Source organism: Osmerus mordax, chromosome 22 (assembly GCF_038355195.1).
Source record: "Osmerus mordax isolate fOsmMor3 chromosome 22, fOsmMor3.pri, whole genome shotgun sequence".
NCBI lineage: Eukaryota > Metazoa > Chordata > Actinopteri > Osmeriformes > Osmeridae > Osmerus > Osmerus mordax.
The window spans coordinates 11,962,701-11,980,294 of NC_090071.1; the positions used below are offsets into that span (position 1 = coordinate 11,962,701).

The window sequence follows — 17,594 nt, forward strand, 5'->3', positions numbered from 1 at the left end:
GGACAGACAGCTAGTCGGAAGAATACCCAGTGACCGCTGTTGAAGTCTGGAGTCAACATTCCACCTGTTCAGGTTGCAGGGAAATATTGAGCACTCCTTAATGTGTAACCATCACTTCTTTAGACCTGGATGTGAATACAGCACACACGCCTTACGTGTTATGTTTACATACAAGAGGTATTACTTACAAACAACAATACATACAACATTTTTGCTGCTGATGAACAAGACTATGGAGACCCCTCCTGACCCCTACATAACCACTGACAACACCTTCTGACCACAATGCACAGAGATGCTGCTTCACTGCCACCAGACAACCAGAGGACTGCTTCAAGATACGCCTGGACACCTTTTATCAACTAGAAAGAATTTGGTAGATTCTACTGAACTCTGTTGCCACCTCATGGCAGGACTACTATTATGTCATAAGTCTTTGTACAGAATGTAAAGAACAGGTGTTCATGGAAGTTGTGTTCATATATTACAGTTTTTTTCAAATGCTTACACACAAATTCCTTAATTTTCACACAATTTCTGAAACCTGACACTCAATCACCAGAACCACACCTCAAATCTGCAAAACCATATGCACATTTTGGGCCTTTGACTCAGTTTTCAATTTCATAAAACACTTTTTGCAAAACACAACACACAATTCTCCACGTAACACACACAATTCTAACAGGAAGCATCTTGATTTCCTTTTTCAAACACAACCAATCAAAATGCCACACTAATTCATCAGTGCCTTACACTAACTCCTCACATGTGCAAACACTCATTGCTTTACTCAACACCAACCAATCATGGCTTTAGAATAGGCCTATAAATAGCCTAATTTGAGTTGATTTACAGTGGTAGGTATAATTTGAACCTTTACTGTAGAAAAGATAACAGGTATGTAACAATATACTGTAATATACAAATGTTCTAATGTACACATAATGGCTGTTTCAGCACAACACACGGTATACTATACACAAACATATATGTTAGCACCCATGCATCCATTGACTGCAGTGCACTGCATGATTGGTCACAGTCTGGTGGATTACTGTATCATACCGTGCAACAGTAGGGAGTCAGGTGGCTGAGTGGTTAGGGAATCGGGCTAGTAATCTGAATGTTGCCAGTTCGATTCTGGCTGTGCAAAATGACACTGTTTCCTTGGGCAAGGCACTTCACCCTACTTGCCTCGGGGGAATGTCCCTGTACTTACTGTAAGTCGCTCTGGATAAGAGCGTCTGCTAAATGACTAAATGGTAATGTGACTGTAAGAAGACATTCTGACAATATTGTCGAAAATAGTATATATTACTGTATGCTACAGCTCATGGCACACCAGACACACCATTCCGTAATCACCTTTTTCAAAATTAGGTTTGGTTTCTGTCCTACTACACTCTTTCCTTTGTACTGTGTAATACTGTATTCACAACCACAAATGCTTATAGTAAAAAAATAAGTTTGGTTTCAATCTTGTTTTCATGTTTACCATGAATTTTTCATCATCTCTGCCATTTACTTTCAATCTTGTACAGAAATGTACAAAGGAGCTCATGAAAGAAGAGCTTTAGGTTTTGAATAACTGTGTGTATATTATATATCCAAAAATGTAATATAATGGCAAAAGTGTTTGCAACATGAGACAAATGTGTACTTTTGAGACGTGTTTGTGATATTTTGACTGCAGTGCTTCATTTTGCAAGAGAAGCGAGGCATTTTGCATTTTGTGCGTGCAGTTGTTGGATTTGTGTTACGTAAGACACATCACACAGTAATTTTGCAAGCTTCAATCATAGACCCATTACTATGTAGAACAACCATAAAATCTGGTTAAAGATTGCATCTCGTTAGTTTCTGTGGAAAGTGCTCAGTGTGTGCTCAGTGTGTGTCATTGAAGAATTAATATGATCAGCGCCATATTGAACTTGCGGCTCGCTCGGTCTTAATCAGTAGTGTCTTGATGTTTAGCTGGTTTAATAATAAGTCTATGCCTTTGACTGATTGTTGATGTATTTGTATTAACAGCGTCTAACAGTTACTGCTGAGCTTGTGTTATGGTTACTGGTCATTTCAGTTTTTATGATAAAAAAGGGTGCTTTGTGTATTGAGTATAATGCACACTGTTTACGCAGTGTTTTAGCCTATAAAATGTACGGCATGCATTTGTTTGACAACCTGAATTTTAAACTGGATAAGGATATCTATCTAGGTAGGAAGTTAAATTCTTGCCAGTAGGTTGCTTTTGCTGAAGGTGTAGACATACTAGTTTTTTTTAACACACAAACACTTTGGATTACAGATCTTTTTGGAATTTCAGTTTTTTTAAGTGTCTCCTCTGACCAATTTTTTTTGGTCACACTCTTGTCACACAACTCTTTATATTTGGAAGCCGATAACCGATACATGCCGATCAATACAAAGCCTGAGTCTGATTAGAAAAACAAACGGCAAACAAATACAGTGGACAACTGCTTTTACAGTTTTTCACAATTGCTAAAACACATTCTTGAAACAGTCACCCATTTTCTCAAAACTTTAAACACAAAACCTCATCTTCAAGCACTATTTACAAAACCTCTGAATCCTCTTGCAAAATGAAACTTTCGCCTCAAAACAGTTTTACCTGTGCTCAAAATCAAGCTTTCGCCTCAAAACAGATTTACCTGTGCTCAAAATCAAACACTGCTCTCAAATCATAAACAAAGTGATCAAAATGATATACACTATCAAGCAGTCAGTAAACAATACACAAAAAAATTTAAAACACATTGTTCAAAACATATAGTTCTCAAGGAGAAGATCATTTTTACGTAACCTCAAAACAAATTTCATATTTATCCGTCATTGTCTTTTGATGAACGACAACATGTTCTATCATAGTAGCTCAAAATGTATCAGAAATTATTACTCTGCTTTGCTCTTTGCAATTTTTTTGTTCTTTCTCCTCCTTGTACCCCTATACAGTACTGTACCCTGCATCTCACTACTCACAACTCACTCTTGTTCTTTGTTGATATGAACCTGCAACCAGTCCAAATCTATTGAGCAGTCAGTACTGTTACTGTAACAAATGGAAAGCACAATGTTCAAGGCCATACAATTTGTTCATTGTACATTATACAGCCTACAATGCACTGTACTACAGTATACAATACTACAGTAAAAGGGACAACAATCTAAGGAGTAAACATGTGATCAATGTGCTTCTTCTTGTCTTTGGGCTGGGTCAGGCCAGAGCACTTTGTCGACATCACAAGCAATATTTTCCCACCTTCAACAACCTGTTTGCTCTCTGAACTGGCTTATATTGGTTGTGTCACATCATTTGAAACAAGTTACAGTTTTTTTGGATAGCTTACACACTAAAATTAAAAGTAGTACACTGTTAGCAAAACCTTACACTCAAGAAGCAAAACATCAGCCCATATTTGCACAACTATAAGCACATTGTCAACCTCACACTTGTTGCAAAACTCTACACACAGTGATTTGCAAAACACTAAACACACTTAACATACATTACACACAAAAATCTATCATGAAGTCACTTCCTTGCAATACCAAAGCACTGACGGTCAAATTACCGCACCTTCCAACCAATTGGTTCAACACAGTCATCAGGTGTGCAAACACTTGTTTGCTTAATTGTAGACACACCAATCAGGTGTGTAAGCACTATAAAAGGCAGCAGGTGAGTTCATCGGTTTTCAAGCACAATGGAAAGAGTCAGAGAAAGAGTAACACGGGGAGGAGAACGAGGAGGAGGACAAGGGGGAGGAAGAAGGGGAGGAAGAGGAATCAACAGAGGAAGAGGAAGAGATTGAGGCCATGCTGGAGGTAGAGGTAGAGGAAGAGGAAGACAAGAAGGTGCTCAAAGAGGACCGAATCTGACAAATGAGATCCGCGCAACACTGGTTGACCACGTTGTCAACCATGGCCTGACGCTGAGGGAGGCTGGACTGCGAGTACAGCCAAATCTAAGCCGATACACAGTGGCAAGTGTGATAAGAACATTTCGACTGGAAAATAGGTATTGTAAAAATATCATCATATCAAACACATCTGCACGGTTTCAGTAACTGCTTACAGTACTGTATTCTATGCACTATCAGCACTTCTGTTACCTTTTCCTGTGAAATTACTGTACTATTGTATACTGTTTTTTTTCTACATAGGATTGAGGGTCAGGAACGACAAGGGGGAAGGCCTCCTATGTTCACAGAACAGCAAGAGAGGGAGATAGTAAACATTGTTTTGGCCAACAATGCTATAACACTCAATCAGCTCCGAACTAACATTGTCAATGACCACGCCAGTTTCAACGATATCCATCAGGTCTCAACATCAACACTGGCACGCATCCTAAAAAAAAAACATATTCAAATGTGCCAAATGACGTTGTGTCCTTGGGCAAGGCACTTCACCCTACTTGCCTCGGGGAGAATGTCCCTGTACTTACTGTAAGTCGCTCTGGACAAGAGCGTCTGCTAAATGACTAAATCTAAATGAAGCAAATTTATCGAGTGCCTTTCGAGCGCAATTCCGTAAGGGTGAAACGACTGCGGCATGATTATGCAGAGGTATGTATTCACTTTAGCAGTGTGATCTTGCATACTGTCTCATAATCTTTTACTGTACTGTAATATGTATACTACATCTACACTGAACTACACAATTTTGCCTGACACTGTTCTTCAGAGAGTTTTACAAATGGATGGAGAGGAGATCCAGCATGAGTTCATTTACGTAGATGAGGCTGGGTTCAACCTGACGAGAGCACGAAGGAGGGGAAGAAACATCATTGGCCACAGGGCTATAGTCAATGTCCCAGGGCAACGTGGGGGTAATATAACACTCTGTGTAGCCATTACACAGAATGGGGTCCTCCACCGCCATGCCAATATGGGCCCTTACAACACAGCACTCATACTTACATTCTTGGACCAATTGCACAACATAACCGCATCAAATCGATCATATGCAATACGTTGTTGTCTGGGACAATGTGTCTTTCCACCGCTCTGCTCTGGTTCAGAACTGGTTTCAGCAACATCCACATTTAACCGTCCTATATCTTCCACCATACTCTCCATTCCTCAACCCTATAGAAGAGTTTTTCTCGGCATGGCGGTGGAAGGTATATGATCTCCGTCTCCAGGCTGAGGTACCCCTCATCCAAGCCATGGAGGAGGCCTGTGACCAGATGGAGGTAGCAGCAATGCAAGGATGGATTCGTCATTCAAGACGTTTCTTTCCAAGGTGTTTTGCTAATGACAACATTGCCTGCGATGTTGATGAAATTCTCTGGCCAGATCCAGCTAGGCGAAGAGACAATGTCTAGTTTTGATGTGTTTGTTTTTTACAGTAAACTTACAGTACAATACGTAAAGTGACATTTTGTTACAGTATTATGAATTTCCATGTCAACATTTTGGGTGTGTTGAGAAATAAATGAGTTTCTTCAGTCTGCAACATTGGTCTTGTGTAGTGTTTGGTGAATTTACTTTATATTTGTACTTTGTTATAATGGTAGCCTACTCTAATCATAGGGAAGTAGAAGTGCTAAAAGTGTTTTAGGTTTATCACAGAAGAGTGTAACTCGTGCAAACAGAGTATAGTAATGTGAAACGTGTTTGTTTCATAGCTACATGAGTTCAGGCAACTGAGAACTTTGTTCAGCCAATGGGTTTTAGTGTTTTAGCAATTCAGAAAAACTGTATTACAGGTTTTCTCGATTGGTTACACACATTTTCTGAATGCATACCTCATACTCTCAGAACTCTACACACAAATCAAAAAAACACACACACAATGGGCAAAACCCCTCACTTCTCCTGCAAAATTAAACTTTACATTCAAAACAATGTTATTTAATCTCAAAATGGTATTTTGTTTTCAAATGACAAACACAAACCATCATATGAATAGACATTTATAAGAACCATTTGAACACTGATGTGCTCAATGTAAAACACTATGATGAATGGAAAACACTTCTTCTTCATTCATCATAGTGAGTTAGGCCTTTTTTTTGTTCAGTGTTACACTTACTACAGATAGTACATACATAAGTGTGTTGTAAAATATTTGAGAATATTGTTTTTATACTCAGAACACAGAAATACACGGTAACAAATATATTTTACGTATTTTTCCCAGAAAAACAATGTACACAGTGTACATCCCAACCAACACAAAGTTGCACATACAGTGCTCTACATACAAAACAACAGAATCATTTACTGTATAGTGTACACAGTTACATTATTATTATTTTTCTTTGTATTTGCCGTAATGTTATGGCGTTATTTTCTAGGACCATGTTCATGATTTCAGTTTCCCGTTCAGGAGACAGAAGATGTTCCTGACCACCTTGTGTTGGTAATCTTTCAGTTCTGCCAAACAAATAGTAAAATACTGTAAATACTGTGTAGGAATACAAAGTAGGAATACATTTCCCAAATACTTGAAACATACTTTATTTTTACAGTCCTACAGAACAGTCCACAGGCAATACTGTACTACTGTACTCATTGAGTACTGTATTGATATGCACTAGGCTTACTGCAATTTTGTAGTGAGAGTAGATTTCTTACCTATTCTCATTTCGGAAAGTCCGGATGATGGATGCTACAGTGTACCTGCTCAAATTTGGCTGTACTCTTTGCCCAGCCTCCTTCATTGTTAGACCATGGTTGACTACATGGTCAACCAAAGCGGCTCGGATCTCATCAGAGATTATGGTCCGTGGCCTTCCTCATCCTTGTCCTCCCCGTCCTCTTACTCTCACTCCTCTGCCTCTGTTTCCAATGTTGGCATCCATTGCTCAAAAACAGAAGATGTCACTTGTTGCCCTTTTATGCTAAAGCTCTGATTGCTAATTGTAAAACTGTGTGACAGGTGTTTGTCCATGCGATGAGTCAGAGTGCGTATTTGAATGGCAGTGTGTTCCTTGTGAAAACAAAAGATTTTCTTCATGAGAATTGTGCCAAATGCAGACAATTGTGTGTAGTGTTTTGAAAAAAGTGTGTTTTAGAACTGCAATTTGAGTGTAAAACAGGAATTGTGCTTGTAGTTTAGCAGAATTGGTTCATGGGGTTGGTGCATGAGTTACATGTTGTGGTCATTGTGTCTCAAGTACCAGTATTTGTGTGTAAACAATTGAGAAAAACTGTAAAACCTTAACTGCATAAAACATCTATATCTTTCTTTTACCAAAATGATCAGATGTCTTATATTTTACCCAAAAATAAGTGGTTCAACGAGCAGAAATAATCCATATTTTATCAGCTTTAATTTATTGAGCAAACTTGCTTATTGGACCGATAACAATAACGCAAAGCATTTATCGGCCGATACCGATAAGGCTGCTGATATATCGTGCATCCCTATATGTGGTGCTTCGGAAACCACATCCACTACATCAAGGGCAGTGGCTTAACGTTTAGTAGAGAAGGCACTATAGCTTGTACAACTGATGTTCAGGACAACAAGAGTCGAGTTAATGTCTTTTAATGTTGCTCAAAAAAGCACATTTCATTTTATACCACTTCATTAGAAGTTAAGAAAGAAAAAGGTTCTGTTATAAAAAAAGACAAACATATCAGTGGTTTCTCAACAAGGCAAGTGGTGACACAACATAAATAGCAAAATAAATGATTAAAAACAACCATTTTATAATGTTCTATGGTCAGGCTTCTCCCACTTGATAGTTGACCTGATCACACCAATGCATTATAATGCTGCAACATGAGACCATATACGAAGTTAAACTCGAGTGAGCACAAAATCTATAAATACAGTACAAATGTAGTCTCGAACCAAACGTCAAGTCCTACCAGTCCCTTTTCCATGTCTTCACCAACTGAGACTGTTGGCACAGTCAGTCGGTAAAATTAGGTGGGGGTTTGATTGGGATTCACAAAGGAGGTATTGTGCAACTTAAGCAGCTTTCAAACAGCATCGATCGTTCTCGCTTGGGATTCACATGAGTGCTTTAAAACGTGTAAACATTTCTTTGATGACATCATCTTCGGTCTTCCGCTGGGCCGAAGAATCCACCCATCAGATCAGTCAGTGGTGTGGGTAAACTGCCTGTAAAACAAGAAGTTTCCATTCAAATTCTGCACAGAGTTTGTGTGAGTGTGAATTCAAATGAAAATATATTAGTTGGTGTTTATTTTACCCGGTTCCTAGTGTGTCTACTGTAGGTGTCCTCAGTAGGGTGTGTGCTGAATGACTCCTTGCTCTGGCAGTCAGAGCTGGTACCATCTATGAGGCTGGCAGCACTGACTGAGTAGGTGTTGTACCCACTGTCCACCTATACACACAACCACACACAGAATGAAAGTGACCTACCACTAAGTATCTCCATGTCTTGCCCACTTCTATTTTTTGTGTAATGTTAGCACCTAGCTGGTCCAGCATTAGCCCAGCCCTGGCCCCCAAACTATCCAAGTCCTGACCCCCCATCTAGTCCAGCCCTGATCCCCCATCTAGCCCAGCCCTGGCCCCCAAACTAGCCCAGCCCTGACCCCCCCCCCCCCCCCCCCATCTAGCCCAGCCCTGACCCGCCCATCTAGCCCAGCCATGACCCATGTCTATTCCCTCAGACCCACCTGCATGCTGCTGCTGTCTGTGGGGATGCAGCTTCCCTCAGCCAGCAGAGACACAAACATGTGGGACGTGTCCACGGCCAACGCACTGCCCATACGAGAGCTGGTGAGACACACAGATGCCACCCCTTCTTCCTCCTCCTCCTCTGCAGCGACCAGCTCATCTTCCTCCTCTCCTGCCTCCTCCATCTGGATGGGCTCCAGGCACCCAGGAGTCTCCCCAAGCCTGGCCAGCCCAGGAGACGGGGAGCACGGCTCCATCTCCATGACCGGCAGGGGGCTGGGAGGCAGCCAGAGGACGTTCTGGTTCTCCAGGAGCTTTGGGTTAAGGATGGGGGAAACACGAGGGGGCGAGGCCCAGCAGCGGGCCCTGGATCTGGGATTGGCCCGGGTACGGCCCTGTGGCTGGAGGGGGGAGCAGCTGCGGATGGGGGAGCAGCCCTCCACGTAGGGGCTCTCTGTGTGGGCGTTCACCTCCATCTCCAGCGGCACGGCCTCCGGGGTGACGAAGCTCAGCTTCTTCCTCTCACCTGACAGGAAGTAACATGACCACACTCTGATAAGGACATTTACAATGATACGACCAATAACAAACAAATAATTCCCTTTAGTCAGTGTTAATTTGAGAATTCATGGTACAAATCTACATATCTGTACGGAATATGTACCAACTGTAAGATCTTTTTGTTGTGTTAGGACACATCTCTACATACTATGAGGACACATCTCTACATACTACGAGAAAAGTAAGTGTGAAGTCACATGACCAGCATCCTACCTGCTCCCTGGGGTGTGGTTGTGGCCTCTGGACCAATAGGAGACAGCGTGGGGGACTTGAAGGCGGCGGGGGACGACTTATCAGGAAACAGAGGGCTGGCACCATTGCCCAGGCTGTAGGCCCGGCCACGACCCTGGATGGGACTGGATGAGAACTGTCCCTACACGGGAGAAACCGTGTCATGCGTCAATAAAGTAGTTTTATGATGTTTTTTTCTTTTTTTTGTTAACCTCTCATTACCATCCTAGAGATTTCGTTCACCCTTTGAAATGAGGAATAAAACCCCGATGATTGACATGACAATACTGTACCTCATGTCAACTTGCAACTAATAAACCGATCTACAATAAATGGGAGAGTCACCGTGGAGGGGGTGATGGCAGTTATGCCACAGGAGAAAGGAGAGGACAGAGGTCCGCCTCCCTCCTGGCCTCCCCCTGGGGGTCTCTCCTTCGCACAGGACGCCTCCCTCTCTGGGCTGGAAGGGTTGGAGGAGTCTGACCCGCTGCCCTGGCCGTCCAGGAACAACTTCCTCCTCAGAGAGGAAGTACTTAGGCTCTCCTGCACCTGGTCACAAAGCTCCTCTGATAAGCAATACGCTGCTGCAAGGGACAGAGTAAGATAGAAAGAGACAATAAGAGAGAGAAGCAGGGACAGAGAAAGAGAGATACACAGAGAGAGAGACAATCCAGGGGAGAGAGAGAGGTTTCAGTAAGGCTTCATCTCAACTAGACACTCCTCATTAAAAGGCTACATGCACCAGAGTATTCAGAGATTCTGAAAGATTTACCCAGTATCTTCTCCACATCTAAACCCACAGGTAAGGAGAGGGTTGTCTGACAGGACACTGCAACACACACAACATGAAGAGAAACATCATTAGTCATGTTTACAATGATCATTCAAACAGTAACATTAAACAGTAACATTACACTAAACAAGTCCTATTACAAAGACTGCTAAGTACAAACCATTGTTCTTCTTGGTTATCAAAGGCTCCTCAAGGATCAGTTGGGGCAAGGGACCTGGTGCAGAAATACACCAAGATGAGACATGAAACTCAGTAAAGTTAGACTAGTAAAAGAGTGCATTAAACAGTATACCCACTTACACCATACACACAACCATTGCCCGATACTCTTTATACATACTTTTCCCTGCATGCAACTGTAACGATTGCTTATTGGCTGGACCTGCCCATGGGGAGGGAACGATGGCTTCTTTTGTGAAAAACTGTAAAGAAAAGACAAAAGTTTAAACATGTCTCCTGTCAACGTGTCCAAACTCATTGAGCTCATGCGCTGATTTCCTACAACAGCAGTTGAGATCTAAAGTGGATAGACGTAGCTTAACCTCAGTGGTAGAGCACAATACAGAATTTGACCACAGATCAAGACGTCCCCCCCCCCCCCCCCCCCCCCCCCGCCCCGCCGCTTAGGATAACCGATGAACGAACACACAAGTTTGGCAGAGGTACCGAGGCACCAATCTGGGGCCACTACCAGAGAAGAAATCCACACCTGCTCAATGGCGTTCTGCCTCTTCTCCTCTATCTCGGTGTCTGTCCTGAGAGGTTGAACAACAAAGCTTGTGTCAGTGGCCGGCATCTCCTCAACTGTACTGTCGCAAGACAACTTAACACCTCCAACGCAAACATCTATGCTGTCATCAATCAACAGAGCTCCAGGGTGTGCTCGCCACAGCGGAGCAAGACACCAGCTAGCCATGTAGCTAACTAGCCAGCTAGCCGTGTTCTGACCTGCTCTGACTGAAGTAGAGGGACTGGCGATGGATGTCCTCGGCGTCTATGTGTACTGGGTGCATGGAGGCCATGTCATCTATGGACCAGCTGAACTTAGCTGGCGTCTGAAAGAGAGGAGAGTAAGGGAGGGGAGTTAGTATTCCTGTAGTCACTTACGGCATAGTTCCAACTGAGTGACTCTTAACAAGGTCAACCATGAGGAAATAGGGGTAAATAGTTTATCTAGCTTTCGATCAAACATGCAGCCAAATCACTTCAGATCAGAGATTGTTAAACAGTATGGTACCAGGCAGTCCAAGCCACCCTAAGTGTGTACACCAAACTCACAGCTCCGGAGGGTTTGCGGGTCTTGAAGACAGAGGGGCTAGGGACCAGAGACTCATGCAGGTGGTGGTAGTCATTGGGGCTCTCGAAAGGGTTGCGGATGGCTGGTCGGCCTGGGGTTTCTGGGGTGATATGAGGATCAGGACCATCCATCATTTTGACTGGCCACCGACCTAGATCTGGGTGAAATAATGGGTGTTTTGTTTTCAGTGGTGATCATTTCACTTAGAAGCAACTCAAGTACTGTGTAAAATGGGTGCAAAAGTAGCAAGCCGTTTCGAAGCAGGGTTGCCAACTGTCTTGTATTAGCTGGGAGATCCCCTATATTGGGCAACATTGGTTTGTTCCATACAGGAAATCCCTTATTTTTGACAGCTACTTTACTCTTACCAGGCACTCTTCAGAATCTGATACAACAGCAGTAGCTGATTTATGTCTATGGGTGAGATCACCTGTCATCCATTCACAGGCCCTCTTATGCTCTCAGTTGTACGTAAAGCATAAATAAGCATAACAGGAAACATTGATCAATCAGGTATCAACAGACATCACTTCAGAGGCGAATAACACCGCAGGACTAAATTAGCCTATAACATTCGTTTTGCATCTTGTATCTTTAGCCAAATATATATATAGGGTATTCTAGTTTATTTCCCATGCAACTGTGTTTAGCTAGGTATCCTAGCTGTAAATCAGTCGGAGTCACACCTGTGCTATGCTAAAAGTAGACTTGGTGACTCATGCCTTTTTTCCATTTGAGATGTTTATGTTAGTTTTTTGGCTGATTTATTTTATCATGTATTTTGAGGTTTATTCACACAAGTTTACGTAATGATATGATTAGTAAAGCTAAAGCTATAGACTCATTGTCATATTTTTTGCCTTTCCAATTGAATAATAACATGCAAGTAATTTGCAAAGAAACTAAACAAGCTAACAAACTACCTAGTCCAAGTGGTTGACTAATAATAATACCACACATTTAGTCATCAAACTTGATGCTATTTCGAGCTAGATGTAATAATCATCTACTGCATAGCGTTGGTTACTTGCTTAATTCCCAATACAAATGCAAATCGCATTTAATTTGTAATACTGATACTCACTATTAGCAGCAGAAGCCTTTTACACAACCAGCAATGCAAGCTTGAGTCCAGTGATTCTGTTCAAACTTTGTTTCAATTTGACCACGACGCCCGCTAGCCAATAGTACCAAACAGGAAGTGCCTACGAGCCTATCCGAACGAAGACTACCAAGACAGCCAACCAGGGGAAAATGTCGTCACTTCTCCTTTTTCCGGTTTGTGTCGGAATGGGATGTTGTGACTCTGTGATGTGTGACCTGTTCGTTATCTACAAGCTAACCGCGCGTCCTTTCTGGGCATGACTACTGTTTGCTAACTGGCCGTAACCAAGTGTTTAGGAGAATTCGTTTCCTTTTAATTAATTGCTTGGTGCTAAAAACGTGCAAACGTTACAACACGTGGAAGGATAACAGCATCACCATGGCAAGTGGCGCTGGTAATGCAAACATGAACGCTGTCCGGGAAACGATGGATGGTAGGTGGACTACTAGCTTATCTGGCTGGGTAACGTTACAGTAGCACTGTACATGGCTAGTTCTAGCTAGGCTAGCTGCCCTAGTCTAACTAACCAGCCATTGAAAATAAAATCTAATCTAGTTTCGCTAACCAGCTGACCAGTGGTGTAGATTTCCTAGTTACAGTGTTTTTGCCCGTAGTTTTTACTTATATTACGTTAGTCTAACTAACAGGTCAGTAGCTTATTCTCCAGTACTGTACTGTTGATGGTCTGTACTATCACCTGCCAAACGTATCCATGGTGACAAGTATTAGTGACGTACTGTAGTATTTAGCTAAATAGGAATTCTCTTCGGGAAAAATATGGAAAACGTGATGTATTAGTCTGTACTTGCGTGTTACTAATCGCTATTTACCTACATCGCTCTTCTCACCCCTGTGTCTGTCCCACACTAGTCTTACTGGAGATCTCCCGGCTGTTGAACACGGGTCTCGATATGGAATCCTTGTCCATCTGCGTGCGTCTCTGCGAGCAGGGAATCAACCCAGAGGCTCTGTCCTCCGTCATCAAGGAGCTGCGCAAGGCCTCCGAATCCCTCAAGGTGCCAATGCCACCAGACACCAATGCACATTGTAGCCCCACCACTGAGTCATTCCACTACATTTATTAATGTGATCAGAGATAGTTTAGCACCCCTTTTAACTTTGTTTTTGCGTGCAATGAAAATACACAATAGCTATCCTAGCTTGAGCATTACTCAGTCTAATAGCTAGTCAGGTACCACTTTGATCAGAAGTTTTTGAGCCTGGTCCTCAGGGCCCACTGTCCTAAATGTTTTAGATGTTTCCCTGTTCCAACACACCAGATTCAAATGAATGGGTTAAGCTATGCAAAAGGCTGATGACAACCATTCATTTTAATCAGGTTTCAGGGAAACATCTGGAAAGTGGGCTCTGAGGACCAGGGTTGAGGACCACTGACCTAGATGTCTGTCCCTGTGGATTACCGGTGCTCACTATTTGGGTTTCCACATAAATCAGTTTGTCAGTGTATAGATAGGTCTTGCTTGCATTGCTTTCTCATTGACTCCTTTACTCCTACATTAAGTACGTTTGTCAGAAACTAGTATGTAATCAGTTGTTTAACTTCTCTCTGTTACAGGCCTCTGAGAACTGCACCAACTGACGATGGTCATATTCTCACGGAATGATTCTGTCTGGAAGATTTTTGCTCTTATCAGGTCCGTCGCCTCAGTGTTGCCAAACCAGTTCATTGCCCTGGCCTGTTCCTAGTGCCTCTGTACACACTGAGCTGGAACCATTAGTCCAAGAGGACATCCTCTGTGTCCCAGGGAGACATTTTTACATTACAGCATCTGGTCTTCATCTCCATCCATCTCCTCTTTTCACTTGTCTTCTCTGCTCAGGCTGGCCATCTTAAATCACTAAAATGACAATGGTTTTAGATCACATGATCCAATTGTTGAAAAAAATGCATCGATAATTTATTGTGAATTGTTACTTTTTTTTTTAATAAATATGACCCTGCTACAAGTTAGATTTTCTGTCTGTGCGGTTGTAAAGTGATGGTTGTTAAAGGTACAATAGATTAGATTCAGTTAAAAATAACTGAACAACTTAGCTCTTTTTACATGTGTAAATTAAGGCCCTCTGAGAGTTGAGCAACACAGAAAGCTCAGTGCCATTGGAATGTCAGTTTCAAATTTTTTGAGTGGCCTGCTACTTTCCAGCCAATTATGCTCCGGTAATCCTGTTCCAACCAATTGCCTTTGGTGAGGCGGGCATTCATCCTTGGCTTATTTTGTGAAACCACTTTAAATTAAACTCGAGCAGGAGGAAAGTGCAGAAGTTAAAGCAAGAATTGGGGGCGCTGCTTCTTATATTTGAATACATTTTCTATTACTGTATGAATCTTTAATTATTACCCCGTGAGTGAAGATGCACACAATTGCATTTTATATCCACAAGGTGGCGGTGGTGCTTTTCTATTTCAGGACGGGTAGTGTCCGATACGAGGCACAGCCTGTATTTTCCCCTAACCCATATAAATTAATTCCTGACCTCTGTCTTTAGAAGTTGTAACATTGTTCTCAAACGATGAAAGTAAAACTAATGAAGATGTTATTCAGGATGCCTGTGGGTGAGGATCCTTTACAAGTTTACTGGATGGGTATAATCATTGTTTCAGGACAAGTGTCTAGGGAGGGATAACAACCCATGCAGACAGAAAAGGAGGTCATGAAGGTAATAATTACATCTCCATGGAAACTGTCCAGTCAGCAGGACAGACGTTAACCACAAAGGAGAAACCGTTCAATAATCCTCTCTATGGACAGTATGTTAACCTGGAAGGTTTTTCTGAATTTTCACACATTTGACTTGTTCTTTTACTGTTGTCCCCTCTCAGAAGTGAGACTGTGTAGAGCAGAACTCACATTTTCAAGAGCTGCATAAAAGATGCCGTTCTCTCTGCATGTAGGCTCTGCTCTAATGAACCCAAACTATCAGCGGTCAGGGTTCTGGCTTCAGCCCAGGGTTGTGACTACATACCCAGGGTTCTGACTACATACCCAGGGTTCTGACTGCAGGTCCGGGGTTCTCTACAGGACCTGAGTTTTTACACAGACAGATATGCACAAACAAAACACTCACAAGAAAGACAAGCCATTCTAGACCCAGTGTAGTGCTAATCTGGAAAGATGTTCAGACCAGATCTCTCCTGCTTTAGTTGTTACAAGTGTTGGTTGACCTTGCTAGTTCACCCTTCATTAATAACTGGTTATGCTGTTTGATTTTAGCATTCCGAGTCCTTTAAAATTCATAGCCAGGATATTGGATAATAAACAATTTAGAGAGTTGTTAACGATCATCAGACTAAATAATGGATCATTATCAGATTCCCTTTAAAACTTCCAAAGTATTTAGGTGACTTTGTTGTTTTTGGATGTTTTCCAAACTGATTAGTGGTTGATCTGCTGTACAATTAGTTGCTGCTGCATAGATGCATAATAATCATATATCTGCTATCTTATTGCTGCATTAATTGGTTACATTAGCAAAGCTGTTAATTGAATAATGATCCAGGAGATGTGAACGCAGCAACCTTCACAGTGTGCTGGTGTGAACTCCCTAGTGCTTTCTCAATCATAATGAAATGTTGTTGTTGTCTAATTGGCATTTTGTGTGTTGGACTATGTAATGATGGATATGATATGTCTCTGATTACATTATTGGAATGATGCACTGAAGCGTAGAATTTACATTAAGACTGTGTTTAACAGGTGGTCATCTTGCACTGTTGATTAGAGGGAAGCATCACATATAGTTCATAATGTTTTCTAATAAGCCTCTAGTTATAAATAACTAAAGTGAATTAAAGGACAACCAGATAGCGTTTTCATAACCAGATAGCGTTTTCATAACCTACATGACTCCTTGCTAGAGTTCTACTTTATGATTATTCCATCATCGTATTGCTTCCTACTTCCTGTGTACGCTTGGGATTTCCTGTGTTAGTCTTCCACAAGCCCACATCTAACAGAATTTAGCTGGAACTGTTCTGGAGTTACACTGCACCACACCAAGAGAAGTTCGCTGGAATTGTTCAGGCGTTACACCGAGCCGCCTGTCATCCGCTTCCATTAACCTACAGATCATCCTAACAGACATATTCATCTCCCTAGACTTGTCTGAGAAGACGGCGGCCTGTGTTATGACAGCGGTGTTCATGGTGATTAATGACGGGCTGTTGTGCTTGATAACTGGCAGAGAGTTGCAGCACTTGTTTCAATTAGCCCTGTGAAGGTCGCGCTGCGGCCCGGACCGTCCACATTACCATAAGCATAATCAATTCCCATTATCATATGATGCTGGGCTGTGTATGCATGTGTATGTGTGTGTGTGTGTGTTAATTAGAATCATTTCCGCTCCCGTGTGAGGAGAAACGGAGCTGTCTTGGGGGATTAGGCAGGTCTAAGAGCTGATTGGATGGCGATGGCGGCAGCGTGTCTCCTTAGCTGCCTGGTCACCCACTGACCTGCTGCTTTGGAGGGCGGTGCCGTGATGAAGACGAGGAGATAAACATGTTCTAATAACCCTAATGAAAATGGATAGAGTGGTATTTAGGCTTCATTACTACTAGTTCATTGTCCTGCGTGTGTGTTTGTTTGCCTGTGAGGGTTTGCTTGTGTTTGTGTGAACAAGGTCAGCTAGCTACCAGACATGCAACATCTAGTCCGTTCTGCAGGACCGGACAGCGACCACTCTCGCTTCTTGGTTGGGTCACGTGACCTGGAATACTCAGGGCCTACCTGGAAGTGAAAAGCACCATTCTGACATTTGATGTGTGGTCATCCTTCCTCATGCTTTGCTCTCAGCCTCCAGCCTAGCCAGCAGAATAATCAATACCATAGAATATAGTTTAACATAACAATATAACACACTATACCCTCATATAATAACATAATGGTATATGATATAATAGTATAAGGGATTAAAACATAATAGAATATCTAATAGAACACCTCGGAGGAGAAGAGAAGAGA

At 42.2% G+C, this 17,594-nt stretch overlaps 2 protein-coding genes across 2 annotated transcripts; one reads left to right on the forward strand and one right to left on the reverse strand.

The window, feature by feature from the left end:
• Positions 1-7,523: 7,523 nt before the first annotated feature.
• bora (bora aurora kinase A activator) lies at positions 7,524-11,644 on the reverse strand. Its single transcript, XM_067260708.1, has 11 exons — positions 11,492-11,644; positions 11,162-11,268; positions 10,923-10,968; positions 10,554-10,635; positions 10,374-10,427; positions 10,193-10,249; positions 9,766-10,004; positions 9,403-9,562; positions 8,628-9,154; positions 8,195-8,329; positions 7,524-8,103 (listed from the first exon to the last, which is right to left on the reverse strand). Exons 1-11 carry the CDS (start codon positions 11,642-11,644, stop codon positions 8,083-8,085), a joined length of 1,581 nt encoding a protein of 526 aa, XP_067116809.1. The 3' UTR covers positions 7,524-8,082.
• Positions 11,645-12,851: 1,207 nt separating this feature from the next.
• Positions 12,852-14,587, forward strand: mzt1 (mitotic spindle organizing protein 1). Its single transcript, XM_067260732.1, has 3 exons — positions 12,852-13,048; positions 13,486-13,631; positions 14,192-14,587. Exons 1-3 carry the CDS (start codon positions 12,994-12,996, stop codon positions 14,213-14,215), a joined length of 225 nt encoding a protein of 74 aa, XP_067116833.1. The 5' UTR covers positions 12,852-12,993; the 3' UTR covers positions 14,216-14,587.
• Positions 14,588-17,594: the final 3,007 nt, after the last annotated feature.